Source organism: Alternaria arborescens (genome assembly GCF_004154835.1).
Source record: "Alternaria arborescens strain FERA 675 chromosome Unknown contig_31, whole genome shotgun sequence".
NCBI classification, from domain to species: Eukaryota; Fungi; Ascomycota; class Dothideomycetes; order Pleosporales; family Pleosporaceae; genus Alternaria; species Alternaria arborescens.
In genome coordinates this window covers 86,337-102,427 of record NW_021167886.1, presented here as the reverse complement: position 1 = coordinate 102,427, position 16,091 = coordinate 86,337, and the positions used below count along the sequence as shown (strand labels likewise).

The 16,091-nt window shown below is 50.8% G+C and overlaps 7 protein-coding genes across 7 annotated transcripts; 5 read left to right on the top strand and 2 right to left on the bottom strand.

Moving 5' to 3' along the window:
• Nucleotides 1-582: 582 nt before the first annotated feature.
• Nucleotides 583-861, top strand: AA0111_g9985 (hypothetical protein; the record flags this gene model as incomplete). The annotated part of the gene is made up of 1 exon (XM_028656605.1): nt 583-861. One exon carries the CDS (start codon nt 583-585, stop codon nt 859-861), a length of 279 nt encoding a protein of 92 aa, XP_028502382.1.
• A 5,791-nt stretch (nt 862-6,652) lies between these two features.
• Nucleotides 6,653-7,115, top strand: AA0111_g9984 (hypothetical protein; the record flags this gene model as incomplete). The annotated part of the gene is made up of 2 exons (XM_028656604.1): nt 6,653-6,764; nt 6,820-7,115. The coding sequence occupies 2 exons, from the start codon at nt 6,653-6,655 to the stop codon at nt 7,113-7,115; spliced, it is 408 nt and encodes a 135-aa protein (XP_028502381.1).
• A 394-nt stretch (nt 7,116-7,509) lies between these two features.
• On the top strand, nt 7,510-8,224 carry AA0111_g9983 (hypothetical protein; the record flags this gene model as incomplete). The annotated part of the gene is made up of 3 exons (XM_028656603.1): nt 7,510-7,807; nt 7,859-7,909; nt 7,962-8,224. The coding sequence occupies 3 exons, from the start codon at nt 7,510-7,512 to the stop codon at nt 8,222-8,224; spliced, it is 612 nt and encodes a 203-aa protein (XP_028502380.1).
• Nucleotides 8,225-8,667: 443 nt separating this feature from the next.
• Nucleotides 8,668-9,624, bottom strand: AA0111_g9982 (hypothetical protein; the record flags this gene model as incomplete). The annotated part of the gene is made up of 1 exon (XM_028656602.1): nt 8,668-9,624. One exon carries the CDS (start codon nt 9,622-9,624, stop codon nt 8,668-8,670), a length of 957 nt encoding a protein of 318 aa, XP_028502379.1.
• Nucleotides 9,625-10,378: 754 nt separating this feature from the next.
• AA0111_g9981 (Guanine nucleotide-binding protein subunit beta-like protein) lies at nt 10,379-11,645 on the top strand (the record flags this gene model as incomplete). The annotated part of the gene is made up of 4 exons (XM_028656601.1): nt 10,379-10,458; nt 10,517-10,643; nt 10,726-11,043; nt 11,220-11,645. The coding sequence occupies 4 exons, from the start codon at nt 10,379-10,381 to the stop codon at nt 11,643-11,645; spliced, it is 951 nt and encodes a 316-aa protein (XP_028502378.1).
• Nucleotides 11,646-12,010: 365 nt separating this feature from the next.
• AA0111_g9980 (hypothetical protein) lies at nt 12,011-13,118 on the bottom strand (the record flags this gene model as incomplete). Its single annotated transcript, XM_028656600.1, has 2 exons — nt 12,011-12,752; nt 13,012-13,118. The coding sequence occupies 2 exons, from the start codon at nt 13,116-13,118 to the stop codon at nt 12,011-12,013; spliced, it is 849 nt and encodes a 282-aa protein (XP_028502377.1).
• A 737-nt stretch (nt 13,119-13,855) lies between these two features.
• On the top strand, nt 13,856-15,901 carry AA0111_g9979 (hypothetical protein; the record flags this gene model as incomplete). Its single annotated transcript, XM_028656598.1, has 3 exons — nt 13,856-14,815; nt 14,885-15,046; nt 15,422-15,901. The coding sequence occupies 3 exons, from the start codon at nt 13,856-13,858 to the stop codon at nt 15,899-15,901; spliced, it is 1,602 nt and encodes a 533-aa protein (XP_028502417.1).
• Nucleotides 15,902-16,091: the final 190 nt, after the last annotated feature.

Genomic DNA, 16,091 nt, shown 5'->3' with positions numbered 1-16,091 from the left:
CTCGTGCGTATGAGCCCCACTTCCATGGGATCGCCTTTCAACAAGTATTGGCCTGCAGAACGCGATATTGTCTTGTTCAGTTTTGCTTCCCTGATTTATATAAGGAACGAAGAGTGTGAACAGGTCGTGAGCAACGAAACGTCGTCGACGTGTCCTTAGGCTCCTCTAGCAGTAGAGTGTAGACTATGGCCCACGATCAGGACTATAACCGCAAGTATTGATCTATCAGAGCTTCAAGAACACGTCATAGACTCTCAACCGTTGGAGTTCGTCCCATATCCATCTTACGGTCGTGCCAGATCCCCTCTTGACTCCTGGCTGAGCATTCCTGACAAGGTTCTTCGAGATGGCGAATGGGAACCCTGCACTGCGTCTCTAACATACACTCCGGACACACCCTTACCAATCTCCAATCACACATTGTGGTTTTCTTCTGTAGAACCAGAGCCAAGTGATTTGAGATGGTGGGCGGGTGATTGCATATTCTGGGTGCCTACAGGTATTGGCAATGCTTTCTCCTCGTTTCTGGATGAACTGTATCTTGATAAGGTTATGGCAGGTGCTTACGGGCCATCCGTGACCATGTCAACGATGGGCGACGTATGGATCAAGAGATTGTACAACAATGGCGCGGCGACGGTTGACACTGTCGAAACGAACTTCCGTCAGCTTGCAAAATCGATCAATACATTCATGCGCAAGAACAATTCGACGGTAGACGCAGCATTCGAAGCGAAGACCATCTACGCTACGGGGAGTGCAAACAAGACAGAAACGTGCATACTTGTCCAATGGGCTTGGCTGTCATTCTCTGCTAGTTTGGTACTTTTGACCGTGGTATTTCTAAGCTTGACGGTCTAGAAGACAAGAGGCGCTCACGGGCTTGAGGCTGCCAAAGGTGTTTGGAAATCATCCATTCTAGCAGTACTCTTTAGTGGCTTGAACGAGCGAGCAAGAAGGGACTGCAGAGCACCGGGGAAGAAGAGCGAGATGATACAATGCGCCGAAGGTATCAAGGTGGCCTTGAATCCTACCGAGCATGGTTGGCGGCTTACTCGAGGATAACATAGATGGATCCCAATACGTCATGGGCAACATTTGTAGTCAAAGTCGCTAAGCAATCAACATGTCTAGGATGTGATTTTCATATTGTATTTTGCTGATTGGCTAATAGAACTCATCGCCTCTAATCCATACACCAGGTGAACAAAGAAGCGCTCATGCTCTTTGTAATGTATAGTAAGTCGTACGACAAGACAATCAAAAACTTAGTTTCTTCTCGCGTCAATGATACGGGTCGCAGTACCATGGTTGGAGTGGTTACAAACCACGGGATAGCTTCGCGATGCGCACTCAACTATATATATTGCAGATGACGACGAAATCTGAACATTCTTCTAGTTATCACTTAAGCCTACGTCTTCATCAAGCAAGCACCTTACTCAGCCAACGTTCCCCTTCCAGTCTTTGAAGTTAGCCACACCTGCGCATCAGGATGGCGCTGGCGATCCAGATCCAGAATCTACGCCACACTGGGAGCTCCGAACACCAGATCCGTCTGGTAAACCCAGTCATGGTCGCCCAGGAAGCCATTGAAAGCTTAGCGAGATCTTTTCGACAAATGCGCAATCCGTCAGGTCGGTGTACCCTCAATCTTCCCCTAGAGATAATCTTGATGATTGCAACACATCTCGACGCATGCTCTCAGGTTTCCTTTGCGTTGACCTGTAAGAGTCTTCACAGTCTCTGGGAACCACGCAATCTTCCTCTGCAACTGGCAGAGAAAGGAAAACTCTTACTTTTGCTCGAGAGAGATAACCCATTTCTTTATTATTGTCATCATTGTACGAAGCTGCATCGTTGGCATAGACGCTGGAGTAGAGCCATCATTCCGTGGAATGAAGAGAGCCTACCATGCAAGCGAAGTTTGGACAAGCACCTCTGGCTTCCACTTACTTGCCACATTTCTTACCACTATACGCGCTCGGTCATGAACCGGCACCTTTACGGCTCCAATCACGGCTTGCCCCTTCGCGTACTCAATAAACGGACCCGACCCTCTTATCATCCGAACGGAGTGGTAACCTCGGTGACCCAGCATGCACGCATCTTCAATGATCACCTTCTGGTACTGTCGGCAATATCAATGACGCATTCGCGAGGTGATTCGGTATCCCTCAGAAGACACATCGACGATTTTGGCCACTCGCTTTGCAGACATGTCGGACTTTGTCGAAATTTGCCTGAGCGCCCCCACATGCAGCTTCCCGAGCTGGCCAAAAGAACCGGACATAGCCAATTCCTAGCCTCTGGACCTGCATTTGGATCGTGCACTCTTTGTCCAACAGACTATGCCATCACAGTACAATGGCAAGGTCCGAAAAAAGGGTTCAATATAGAGATTCTCGTCTATCGCGGTCTGGGTGGCTGTCGCACGCCGTTCAGTTGGCATTGGCGTACAAATACATGGCTCTACCCACATGAAGAGCTCAGGTCAGTGTATTCGCCAGATTGCAGACCTGGAAGTATCAGAGAACAATGGGAAGAGGCTGGCGACATTGCATAGATTACTCGATCGACAACAACGACGTCGCCAACAGCAAGCGAGCAGCATCTGCCGCGTTTTAGTATTGGCTCTCGGAGGCACTACATCAAAGAGCGAAACCAAAAACCACTTAGGGCAGAGTAATTCTTCCTACTACAACAAAGCGTATTAGACCTATATAGACATAGACAGAAAGCCTAGAAGACTACAATGCTAGTAATCTTTGTAAGTTTCCTTGTTAGGAGACAATGTAGACTGCACACACCATGCACATACTCAGGAACTTGCAAATATTGATTGGAGATTGCACTGAATATCATGCGATGCAACAAGATTTGTGATTGATTTAAGAAACTATTTACGTGATGCTCATCCTAGCTTCGCCTCTAAAGAGGTTACTGAACCCCAGCACCAACGGTAAGGTGTGAGCATATCGCTGGGGAAGGCGAGCCCCGAGGAATCACCCAACGGAAGCCCGCCCCCACTACCTGCACGTAGTGTCATCAATCCAACTCAGGGAATGGACTGGAGTTTGCCTGTTTCCGTTCTCTCGCCAGGACTGCGGCTTGAGCATTCAAGTAAACCTGAAAGGAGACTGGCCTGAGCCAGCTCTGGAACCGCGGGTCACCATTCGATTTCCGGAGTTCAGTCAAGATCTCGAGAAGAACGGGCGTAGCTGGCTCCCGTTTTTCTCTCACAAACCCGTCGACAGCTTGGCAAGTCTCGTGAACTTTCGTCGCCAGCGCTTGAAAGTCGGTCGTTAACTGCCAAAGAGTCTGCGTAGTCTCAGCAAGAAACTGCCCCGGAGCGGTTAATGCCTTCCTCAACTCCGCGACGTCGTCTCGTACTACCCGGAGGCCGCCTGACTCTCCTATGGTCCTGAGGACGGCAAGGATTTGGTCAAGGCGTGTTGTTAATGGATCACGCCTGCGAAACGTGGTATAAAACGCGAGGAGGAAAGCGAATATAGTAAAAAGGACCCCGACTAGCGTGCAGGCTACCGGGAACCAGAAGGCAAAGGACGCGTCCTGGGCGATCGAAGTAGTAGAAGAAGCTTTGCTCGAGCTCATGGAAGAATCTTGCGAATAGGTCACAGTCCTGAGGAGAGAAGAGAAAACCAGCTAGCGAAGGCCGGGCATCGCTTTTGAGGTGGCAGCTTGGGACTGCAGTTGCCCTTCCTGTTGTCGTACGATTTAGCTGATGGCAGGAGAGCATGCTACTTTGGCAGGCAGGGACAGTTGAGCTCCAACGAGGGGAGGTGTGTCTAAGGTGGCAAGCAGGTGCAATTGCGTTCAGACGCGGGCAGTCGCAGTGCAGAAGATTGCGAAAGTGACAACTGCACATTGGTGTTCAAGAAGTTGGAGAGAACTAGAAATGGCATATGTAATTGAAAGGTGTTTCTTTTAGCTAGACGTGAGAAGTTGTCGCCCAATAATTAACAAGCGAATACACTGCAAATGTCGAAGTCCCACCATCATCTGGCACCCCTTGATGCGCCCTGAGTAATCTGTTGGCGAGACCATCCGCCTGTATCTTTCCAATCTTGTCGCATTGAATTAATGCGACTTCGCAGAAACAGACATTCATGCTGATGCACACCATGCGCCTGCTATCTTGGTGTCGGTAAGCAAACAGTGATGAGCACAACTCTAAGGAAGGCACCCCGAGTGTTTGTTGTCGCGGCTTAGGTGAGATCGCGTTGCCGCTAGTTCTGGAAGACGACAGTTGCGTGTCTAAAGTGTCTACGTGTGTTAGCTATCAGAAGTCGTTGTCCGGCTGGATTGTGATGCAAGCGTGGTTTGAAAACGTAACCTTCGATGTGCTCTTTGTGATGCATTATTACTGAACCCCGAATACCACCATAGCGATGAGCAGGCTGAGTGTACCAACCATGTACTCACTCACGCCTGCTGCAGCTGAAACGTCCGATCTTAGGGCAGCCCAGCATATGAGAAACACAAGACTCGCTATGGAGACCACAAGTATTAGTGCGACTATATCGTGAGCCTCCCAACCTTCTCCAAGATGCAGACCCGCCTCCCGACAACGCGCGCGAAAAAGCTGCGGGTATGGCATTGTCCCCTCTAACTACCAACACCATGCAACTGCTGCACGGGTAATGGAGTGTACGAAGACATTATCCTGAGGATGTCGAAGCATCTCTTCAGCACGGCTAAGGGAAGAAGAATGTACTAGTGTTGTATAGTTGTATTTTCGTAACTAAGGAAGTGTAGTTGTGCCTCTGTTAGCTACTAATATACAAGATAAAGTCTAAAGACCAATAATTGTATGTCGCGTCTAGTGTGTGATGTCCCCCCTTAGGTGCACAAGAAGCACTGAGGATATCTATGACATGGCATGAAAATCTCTTCAAACAAGCAAAGATCTTGATAACGATTTGATACCGCCCGCTCCGCGCGATGGCGGGGAGTACTGCTGCAAGCTTCTCGCGCACAATAGCGCGAAGACGCTCGCAGTTTCCGCACCTCCATCGTTGCTGTACAACTGGTCATGAACTTTCCTCCGTACTGACTAAGCATTCAGTGCACCGGCACACTGCCACCCCGGAACAATACCCGATTGACGAAGTGCGTTCTTCAATGACATGCCGAGCACTGTGTAGGTAGTACTGCGCTTGTACTCGCGGCGAGTCTCAAGGACAATGTCCATCCACGCGCAGGACGGTTGTAGAGCTTACTTTAAAAACTTTGGCGAACGATACTGTACGACGCAAGCCAAGCCGACGAATGTTCCGGTCAACAACGAAGCCGGTGACTATCGTCACTTTCTCTGTCTGTGCAAGATGGTGATCCAATGTGGCATGGTATCTCGGTGATCCAGTGTGGCATGGTATCTTGGTGATCCAGCAGCACAGAATATGTGCTTGCACTGTGCACTCGCCATGTGTAATTTGAGGTTTTCTGAAATGCAGTATGTCAGCCCACTAGTCGAAAACAAATAGATGCAAGTATTACCACTGATTCTTACCGACACCTGGTGCCGAACATAAGTGATGAATACAGTGTTTTGTTGCAGCCGCCTTCTTGTCGTCATCCGTATCCACAATTTGTTGGACGAAGCAACGATCCCGAGAAAGACGATGTTTGCAATAGAAATACTCGCTGAAGTAGGAGTGCGATAGTGGAACAATGACAGTTGAAGTGGGATAGTGGAAGTGTGATAGTAGAAGTGGCATGGTGGAAGTGTAGAAGTGATGAAATGAATGCTATGGAGGATCTGGCGATACAGGCAGTACGCCAACAGCTATGGAAGGGGCCAATAACAACACATGGAAGTTTGCGACCATGATCTATGCTGCAAACAAGGCTGCAGCTGTATGCCCCCACCCAACAATTTGGATTACAGCTTTGAGCCTGCCCTCGACCCTAGCGATTGGCCAGTAGTGGCACCCAAGACTCTGGTACACTTGCTGAAAGACCTAGATATTGCAAATGAGGATCAAAACAAAATCTCCTCTTTGGTACCCAAGCGCAAGGGTGAATAGTTGGTCGTAGCTCCAGGAAAACGATCCTTGCAAGGATGGGGTGAGGCGCGAACCCAAGAAGCCGCGAACACGGCCATTGGCTTGACGTCATCAGCAGATAGAAGGACCGCGACACGACGTTAACCGATTTCTATATTTTGTCCAGGTCAATGCGAACATTATGGTACTACTAAAAAGTCCAAGATGCATTGGACTCCATCGACAAGTTTATTGCTATGACGTCAAGCGTACTCTCTGCTTTACTATCACGTACGGTGCATGCACACAACCCTAGTTCGGAATACAACTACACATCCGGCATGATGCAGAGCGCGCTAGAGCACGTGAAAGTTGAACAGTCCCAGTGAGAGTAATCTGGACGTCGAACAAAAGTATGTCGGCGTTGACTGGATCAGCAAGACTGCGGAAAAGAGCCGCAGAACTTTCAAAGCGACTAAGGATAGTTTGCGGTCAAATTGGTAAGCTATCTTCGGCATCATCGAGCGCCTGCGGCATATGCCGATGGTGATACATAACAAGTGCTGCGATGCTCTAAAGGTTGGCCATGATCAACCCAAACGCTTGGAGAGCATATCACGGAAATCTGGTCCACCTTAAGTGTCATGTCGCATCTCCAATACTACGCATACCCCGGCAAGGGCGAATCAGCGAAGAAGAACTTCAAGTACAGCCAAGCAGTGCGCGTCGGTGATCGCATCGAGTGTGCAGGTCAAGGTAACTCACATCACAATACCATAGAATCTTCGGATATTGATAGTTGCCTTCTCAGGTGGATGGGATCCTCAAACCGGAGTCATACCCGAAGACATCAACGCACAAATCGACCAAGCATTCGAAAATGTAGAGCTCGCTCTAAAGAATGCTGGGGGGAAGGGGTGGTCGCAAGTATTCCGCGTAAACTCTTACCACATCCCCATGGATGATGAGGCGCTGAGCGCTATGGTGCGGAACTTCAAGAAATGGGTGCCGGATCACGAACCTATTTGGACTTGTGTTGGGGTGGTAAAGTTGGGCGAGGATTCCATGCGGGTGGAGATCGAAGTATCGGCGCATGATGCCAATTAGGATGATGGTAGACTGATATCCAACAAGAGTGTTTGTATGAGACCTGTGACGAGGAATCTATTGGATGGGGTCTGTTACAAGTCCTGATATGGGAAAAGTGGAATCTTGCATTATGATCAGGGTCATGTAATCAATTCCCTATTCGAAAGTAGGTGATGGATACAAAATGATGCAGAGGATGATATTATGCTGAAGAGGCCACTACCTGGGCGCGACCTCTAAAAACGAGAGCACGTGAAAGGGTGGCTGCCAAGCCATCGGCGCAACCATGGCCGACGGTATTCTTCCAGTTCTGAGCTCTTGCGACGCGCCCAGCACTTCACGCGCAACTTCGCTGCCGACCCCATTACGACGAATTTCCCATCTCAGCGACTAGACGAATAATCCGTACACGATGCCCAAGTTCTTCTGTGACTATTGCGATGTCTACCTCACGCACGATAGTATGAGCGTGCGCAAGGCCCATAACAACGGTCGCAACCACCTCCGCAACGTCCAGGCCTACTACGAGCAGATATCGAGCGACCAGACACAGCAAGTCATCAACAGTATCACCGACGCGTACAACACAGAAGGCCAGGCGAACCCCCTGTTCCAGCAGAACCTGGCTGGTGGCTTCCCCGGAGGACCAATGGCCGGAATGCCTCCCATGGGAATGCCACCCATGGGTATGCCTGGATTCCCACCACCAGGTGAGTTGTATCAAGAGCTACAAGTGACATCAGGAGTGCTAACCGATGTAGGAATGCCGCCTATGGGTGGAATGCCACCGCAGTTCATGGGCCGCGGAGGTCGTAAGTCGCCTGATAGTTACCGTCTAACAGTTCTATGCTGACAGTGCTATAGCCCCAATGCCACCAAACGGAATGCCACCCTTCCCACCGCAAGGCATGCCCCCAGGTCCCGGCGGAATGCCGCCCAACATGCCGCCCTTCCCTCCACCACACATGGGCGGCGGCCCACCTCAAGGGATGCCTCCGTTTCCTTTCCCACCACCAGGGAATGCAGGATCGCCTCCTGGAGGTATGCCGTACCCGCCACCTGGCGGTATGGGCATGCCACCTGGTGGACCTCCAGGCAGATATCCTCCTGGACCACCGGGACGTTAGGACCGACCCGATGTACATAGGGGAATGATACCTGCTTTCGGTCACGACAACTACGGATTTGCGACTAGTCATCTAGGGATGAAGAGGAAGAATGAGGGCGACGAAGATATACCCGGCGTTTCTATGAGGGGTAGTGGCCGAGAAGGACATGGAGCAGCCACGGGCGCGAATGCTGTGGTTCCTACGCGGATAAACAGAACATAATGCGGCGTGCTGGATACCCTTAGCCACGAAGTACAAGGGCAGCTGATGCAGATGCCAAGGCATTCGAGCTTCTTTGCGGCAACAAGTACGTTCCACTCATAGGCTGTTGCGATACTATGAGCTCACGCCACGTAGTACTACTAGTCGAACAATCTATTCATAATCGTACGAAATGTACAGAAGTGGAAAACCATCAAGACACCATGCATGCTCGTTTCCCGCAATTGCCAAACATCCTCTCATCCGCTAAACATCCCCCGAGCATACGTCTCTACGTTCATCATCTCCATGCCCAGCGCCATATTCACCGTCTTATTCATGTCCCACCACACACCGTCTCTCGCGAACACTAGCCTATACTTTTTAATTCCATCGTCCGGGTCCGTCGCAAGTTCGCTCTTCAAATACTCCATGCTCCACATCTCCCGTTTGACTTGCTTGCCAGATACCCTCTCGATGATATCAGCCAACTGCGCATAACTGACTGTATCCCCCGCTACATATACCACACGATTCGTCGCCTCCACTGTCGAATCCGGTGCGAGAATCCTGGCCAGAACGCGTCCGATGTCATGGACGTCTGTAACGGTAACTCTATGCGTCCAGTCCCGGAGACAACGCACTACTACTTCTCCTTCCTCCTCCTTTCCCCACTCTTGACTCCTATCCACCATCTCCCAGAAAGGCTCGAAGAGGAAAGACATGAAGATACCTGTACTAACAACCGTCCAGCACACGTTACTCTCCTGCGCCTTCTCCCTCAGCAAAGTCCGCACATCGCGCTGCGCACCGAACAACGGCATCAGGCCGTCCCCGTCCCCGGTGACATCGTAGTCGACGCCCCATTGCCAGGGGAAGAACCACAATGTGGAGTCCCCCCGAGCATGGCGGATTTGGCCCGCGAGAAGGGCTTCGTTGGCGAGTTTGAGGACGGAGCTGGGGTCTGCGCCGAAGCCGGTGCAGGAGATTAGGATGTCGTAGTTGGAAAAAGTGTCTGCGAGGTCTTTGGAAGGAGATGATGCGAGGTCGATGGCTATGAGGGAGAGGTTGGGGGATAATATCAGGTTGGAGTACTTGGCGGGTGAGCGCACGCCGATTGTGATGTGCGTGTTGGGGAGGTTTGTGAGGTGAGGGAGGAATGCTTTGCCTAGTTCGCCGGCACCGAGGAGGAGGATGGATGTTGTGGATGGGGACATTTTTAAACAGGATGTTTGTGGATTGGTGGGCGAGATGTTCTGGAATTCATCTCCCTGGAGCTTACATGGAGGGTTATTTCAGTGAATTCACGGCAGATGAAACTGGGCTTCTTATATGTGTATATATTCGCTTGTAGACCTGAGTTCACACTTCAAGCAAAAAAGGAAATCTCGCGATTGGTTCTCGTATATGAGTAATGTTGTCCGATGGACGTGTGTAAGCTTCCATGTGGTGGGGAAGGGGAGCGGAGATAAGGCTGGAGCGGAGTTAGACGGTCTTGTTGGAGGACAGACTGAGAGTGCAAAACTAGGGACATATTGGAGGGTATGGGTAGAGACGTGGCACTCAACATTGATGTGGATCTGCGACAAGACGGAAATGCTAGAGTCGGGCGATCTGGGGATGTTTTTGTCGATGTCTACTATGTGTGCTTCCTGGTGTCGACTGGTAGGGAGGTCTGATCAATTGGAGTGATGGTCGATATGCAACGGGTAGGGTGCAAAAACCACTGCCCATCAGACATCATACACCACATCACTTGAGTTTATATGAATCCAACTCCATTGGTGAGGCTGGCAGCATCCGACTCGTGGTCCAGTGCGAAGGTAGGGCTGGCCGGCTCCGCGCTAGCGCCAACGCGGACTAGTGCCTCGCTTGAATTTTGAAGTCTTGCTGTGCGTCTCCTCGACGAACATCCTCAGGACTGTCCATTAACACCCGAGTGCGCCTACGTCCATCCTCACCACCACAATCATGGCCGAGCAACTCGTACTCCGTGGTACCCTCGAGGGCCACTCTGGCTGGGTCACCTCCCTTGCCACCTCTCTGGAGAAGTGCGTATACACGAGCGGGCGGAAATATGCAGAATGCGCAATACTGACATGCGACCAGCCCCAACATGCTCCTCTCCGGATCGCGCGACAAGACTCTGATCATCTGGAACCTGACCCGCGACGAGACCTCGTACGGTTACCCCAAGAGGAGCCTCCACGGCCACTCCCACATTGTCTCCGACTGTGTACGTTGAAATCCGAAAAATGAAGCACAAGCAATTGGCTGGCTAGGAAGCGGGGACAGCTGAGCTGACAATTGCTGCACAGGTCATCTCCTCTGACGGCGCCTACGCTCTGTCCTCATCGTGGGACAAGACTCTCCGCCTCTGGGAGCTCTCCACCGGTGCCACCACCCGCCGCTTCGTCGGCCACACCAACGACGTTCTCTCCGTCTCCTTCTCCGCCGACAACCGCCAGATCGTCTCCGGATCGCGCGACCGAACCATCAAGCTCTGGAACACCCTCGGTGACTGCAAGTACACCATCACCGACAAGGGCCACACCGAGTGGGTTTCGTGCGTGCGCTTCTCCCCCAACCCCCAGAACCCCGTCATCGTCTCCGCTGGTTGGGACAAGCTCGTCAAGGTGCGTACTTTTGATTCTGCTGCATTTTCACCACTCCCCCTCTCATATGATGATTTTCTATGTATTTGCTACTTCAGAGCTTCGGCTATGAGACAATTATCACCTAGTACTGATTTACACTCCCACAATCGACTTGTTTTGGAATTTTGGCGTGTCTCGAGACTGACATCATCCAGGTCTGGGAACTCGCTTCCTGCCGCATCCAGACCGACCACATCGGTCACACCGGATACATCAACACCGTCACCATCTCGCCCGATGGCTCCCTGTGCGCCTCCGGTGGTAAGGACGGAACCACCATGCTCTGGGACTTGAACGAGTCCAAGCACCTCTACTCTCTCTCCGCCGGTGACGAGATCCACGCCCTCGTCTTCTCCCCCAACCGCTACTGGCTGTGCGCTGCCACCGCCTCCAGCATCATCATCTTCGACCTCGAGAAGAAGAGCAAGGTTGACGAGCTGAAGCCCGAGTACTTGGAGGTTGGCAAGAAGAGCCGGGAGCCCGAGTGTGTCTCCTTGGCCTGGAGCGCCGACGGCCAGACCCTGTTCGCTGGATACACTGACAACAAGATCCGCTGCTGGGGTGTCATGGCACGGGGATAAACGGTATTGCATAGTTGTGGGTAGTGCAAATGGTGGGGCGTAAACGGGAAAATCACGATTCCACATCTTCTGTAGCATGCCATGGGTTATGATTGATGCTCATGCGGGATGGGTTTGGGACTCTTCCGGCATTACCACGTCCAGGCGCTTAGAGTCAATGAAAATTCTCAAGTCCAACACTGGATTGCCGTGCGTGGTGTTGCTCATGTCGACTATGGAAGCTCTCATGATGCTTTTGGAGGCGTCGCTTATGATGCGTGCCATACAAGACATTACTCGGTTATGATACGTGGGTAAAAGTTAGGCTAAACTTTTGAAGTATTCTATCTGGTTCCCTTCTTGCAAGACATATACCTGATGACCATCTACAGCTTGCTGAACTTGGGTGTCGTCTTCTTCAATCCACTCAGCATGGCACCCTTGACATCCTCAGTTTGCAACATGGCCGCATTCCACACTGCTGTATAATTCAGCCCCTCACTGATCGGTCTGTCCCTTGAATAATTGATAATCTCTTTCGTCCCTAAGACAGCCACTGGTGACTTTGATGCGATTAAGCTCGCCAACTCTAACGCCTTGCCCACCGCCTCCTTCTTGTCTTGATACACGCTCGACACGAGACCATGTTGGAGCGCCTCGTCGGAACCGAAAATGCGAGCAGAATAAGCAATGTCTTTGACCCAAGACAAGTTGCCAACGGAGTGAGGTAAGCGTGATAAAGTGCCAATATCTGCTGCAATGCCGATATCGACTTCTTTGACCGAGAACTTGGTCGTGGTGGTGGAAATGCGAATATCACAAGCGAGACACATGTCGAGTGCTAGACCAAAAGAAATCCCATGCAGCACGGCAATGACGGGCTTTTCGCACTTTTCGACATCGGTGATGCAGGATTGGAATTCTAGAATGTGGCGGCGCACGGCGTTTGCTTTGCGCGCAGTGTCCTGGTGAGCTACGTCTGAGGAGGATAAGGGACCGGATTCTGAGGCGGCGGTTACGTCGAGGCCGGCGGTGAAGGCGCGGTCTCCTGCGCCGGTTAGGATGACGGCGCGGACGGAGGGGTCGTGGGAGAGTTGGCGGAAGATGGCGGAGAGGTTGAGCCACATGCTGGACAGGCGTTAGTTGTGGTTGTGGTGAGTTGATTGTGTGGTTATGGGGCAGGTATGGTCGATTTATCATACTCTGTGGTAAATAGAGGCTGAGAATGTAACGGGATGTCTTTGGCAAGAGACTTGAACCGCATGTTTCCATGACCAAACTGTATAACAGATATATATCTCCTTCTCTTGTATTCAAACAGATGATGTGCACAGGTAGCCGGAGCCATTGATCATTGGGTACGAAAGAAACGATATTCTATACTCACACTTCTTTGAACGCGTTCATCTTTTCCGGTCGGTTGATCTCAACGTGCGCAACATATTCCGCTGGGAACGAAACGTTGAAGAACTCTTTTTGGTATGCTTCCGCCATTGTTGCTGGTTAGTCGCGACCTGTCGTGCGACGTCGTGTTTCCTTGCTCTTTCTCTTTGTATGAGGCTATTGTAGCTGGCTGATAATATCAAGGGCTTGCTGCTAAAGACAAGTTTGGAGATGTAGTAGAGAAAAAGAGGGAGACGTCGTCGGCTTTGATGACCTGGGCGGGCGAGTCGTTCGGCTGGGGTAGCTTGTGATGGGGTATCGAGCCGAGGTAGAGCACATGCGGTTAGCTGATTACTCGACGCGACACTCAGGCCGGTCAACCTTCAACGGCTGACACGCGCGTCGATGCTGCGGGCATGGCATTGTCGCCTCCGATCATCAGCGACACCGAAATGTCAAACCGACCGTCAAATGCGATACTTAGGGTGTCATTTTGAAGTCTGTATATACCGTTGGGATGGCTCACCGACGCCATCATGATGGGCGCAACACTTTCAGTTCCATTGTAGACAAACTCCATCCAGATGGACGACTATTCAAGAGTGATTGACTAGTCGCATGGTGACCTATGCATGAAGACTGACGTTGCGCCTCTACACAAGGCTGAACATACTGCCTGTCAGCAAGGCTGTGGCTGCACAGTCATCCGACGAGTCTTCAGCCTGATGCGGGCTGATCTCCTTCTTTACATCTTGCTTCAATTCTCTATCCTTTCTTAATGAGCTGTGACTTACTCTAGTGTCTCCTTCGTTATTTATTTATACAAGGTCGAAACATCTCATCACGACATGGCTGAGGTCGAGGCCAAATACGCCATGCAAGCTGCGCGTCAGACTGCCATGGGCAGTTATTTGAAGGGAGCGAGGAAAATGGCCGAGTCGCGAACAAGCGTCGGTAGTCAAGATGCTTCAAAACCTCGGTCCACTCAGTCTTTGAAAGGCAAACGCAAGAAAATGAGCGAAGTTCGGACGCCGAGTGAAGCTATCTTGGATGATTTGATCGACGGCTCATCTACGATCTCTACAACATCCGATCCTATGGAATCTGTGTTCTCTGCAGAATCTTCAGGGACCTCAATGACAGTATCCTTCAGGGATTATACGATTGTATTGTCACGCGAGCTGGTCGAGGCCGTAGCACGAGTGTTTGTATCCGTTATACAGTCAGACCAAGTACTAGGACCCATATACGAATCTGTTCGCAACGACACCGCTGTTTTGCCAAGGGAATTACGTAGAGACATATATCCAACTCTTCTAGCGTATGCACAGAATCTCGAAAACGAAGCCAAGAACCGTCTCGAATATATTGCATCAAGTATCGTGCGTACTGGAGCTGGTCACGCCGCTCGATGCGTTAGTGGTGACTACAAGTTCACACATGAACCAACGAAAGACGCAGACGATAGCTCTGATGAAGTTCAAGAACAGCCCATCGATGAGCGGCAGTCCGATGACGATCTAGATGCTTTCCGGTTGTTCTTGATACAGAGCAATGCTTTTGCGACACTTCGAACTGAGACGCAATTGTTATATCCCTCTCGACCTATCATAACGGCCACCGAGGATTCCGAAACCCACGTCGGAGAAGACATACCAGAGCACACAGAAGGCGGTAGATCAGGAAAAGTTCTCATACGTATATTCAACGATACAGCTATGTTCATAATGATAAATCTCCTTGTATCATTGGAATGTCTTGAACCTCCTTTGGAGACTGGTTGGACTCGAATCAAGATCGAATGCCACGTAAGTCAATTTCTTGCATACCCAAGCTACTGGTGTCAAATTGATGATAGAGACTGATGGTAGTTCTAGACATGTGGTGAGCGCTTCTTTGACGATGTTCTAGAGCATCGCGAAGGCGGTATAGCCCAGCTGAAGCAATGGATGGAACGTGCCCTGGATGCGACAATCACAGTCGTCCACGCCAGGGAAGAGGCTGCTTCTACTCACGGCCGTTGGCACTCCCCTGCACTGGTACACAACATACTTCGTGGGCTCCAAAGAATATTCAGATGGGGAAAACCCCGGACAGGTCCGGTACTGCCCGAACATAACGGTCCACAGCTAGAAAGTGAACCCCGTAGAGCAAAATCGCCCTCCCCCCAAAGATCCTCGCTCCGACTTATGTCTTGTGTGCATCGCAGTTGGGAGCATCGAATCTTGCTTCAAGATCGAGTAGACCATATTAACACCGACCGTGAATTCTTCACTTTCTTGAAGACGCAGGTGCGGAAACGGCGTTCTCGTGTGATGCGCATTTTGTCTTGCAGGAAGATTCAAGCGATTTACTTCACTAAGGTCAGTCTGCAGCGGCTCAAAGACTCTTCCAGTCAGCTAACACTGCATCAGTTCATACTTCGCATGGGTAACAGATTAGAAGTGCGTGACCACAGAGATTGCTGCAAAACCAGCTGCAACTGCTTGCCTCCACGTGATCATCCAGATTACGACTTCGCATGCCCTCTGGACAGCACGTACCCAGTAATACCACCAAGAGCCTTCGCACACATGCTAAAGCACACAAGACGAGACGTCCATGAGGATCAAACTCACATCTATAGATGGGTACCAAAACGAAGGGGCACGACGTTCGATGTGGATCCTAAGACAGAACTGGCAGATGCATGGGGTCTTTACTTCGAGGAAGGTTGGGATCCGAACGATATCATGACCCTCTTCGGCCTGGTCTTCGTCGTCAGTTTGATCTTCCTTGTATGCTGGTCAAAGTACACATCAGATGTCTCTGCTGCGTCGGGTGTCAGTTCTTACATGATCACTGTAGCTGGCATTACGATTTCCCTGCTTGTTATAAGAGCTGGCAATATGTAACAGGGGTGATTTAGGCTTGAATGATCAACGCAGGCTTACTTTCTCGGGACTTGGAAGATGACCTTAGTGTCAATACTGTTGGCAGCGCATCGCATACGTCAGTTCAATTGAGCAGACCGAGCAACGCGCATCCTTACATGTCTTAGGCTTCACAGGATCTCTCTGCCAACTTTCGTCCCTGAATGCATAG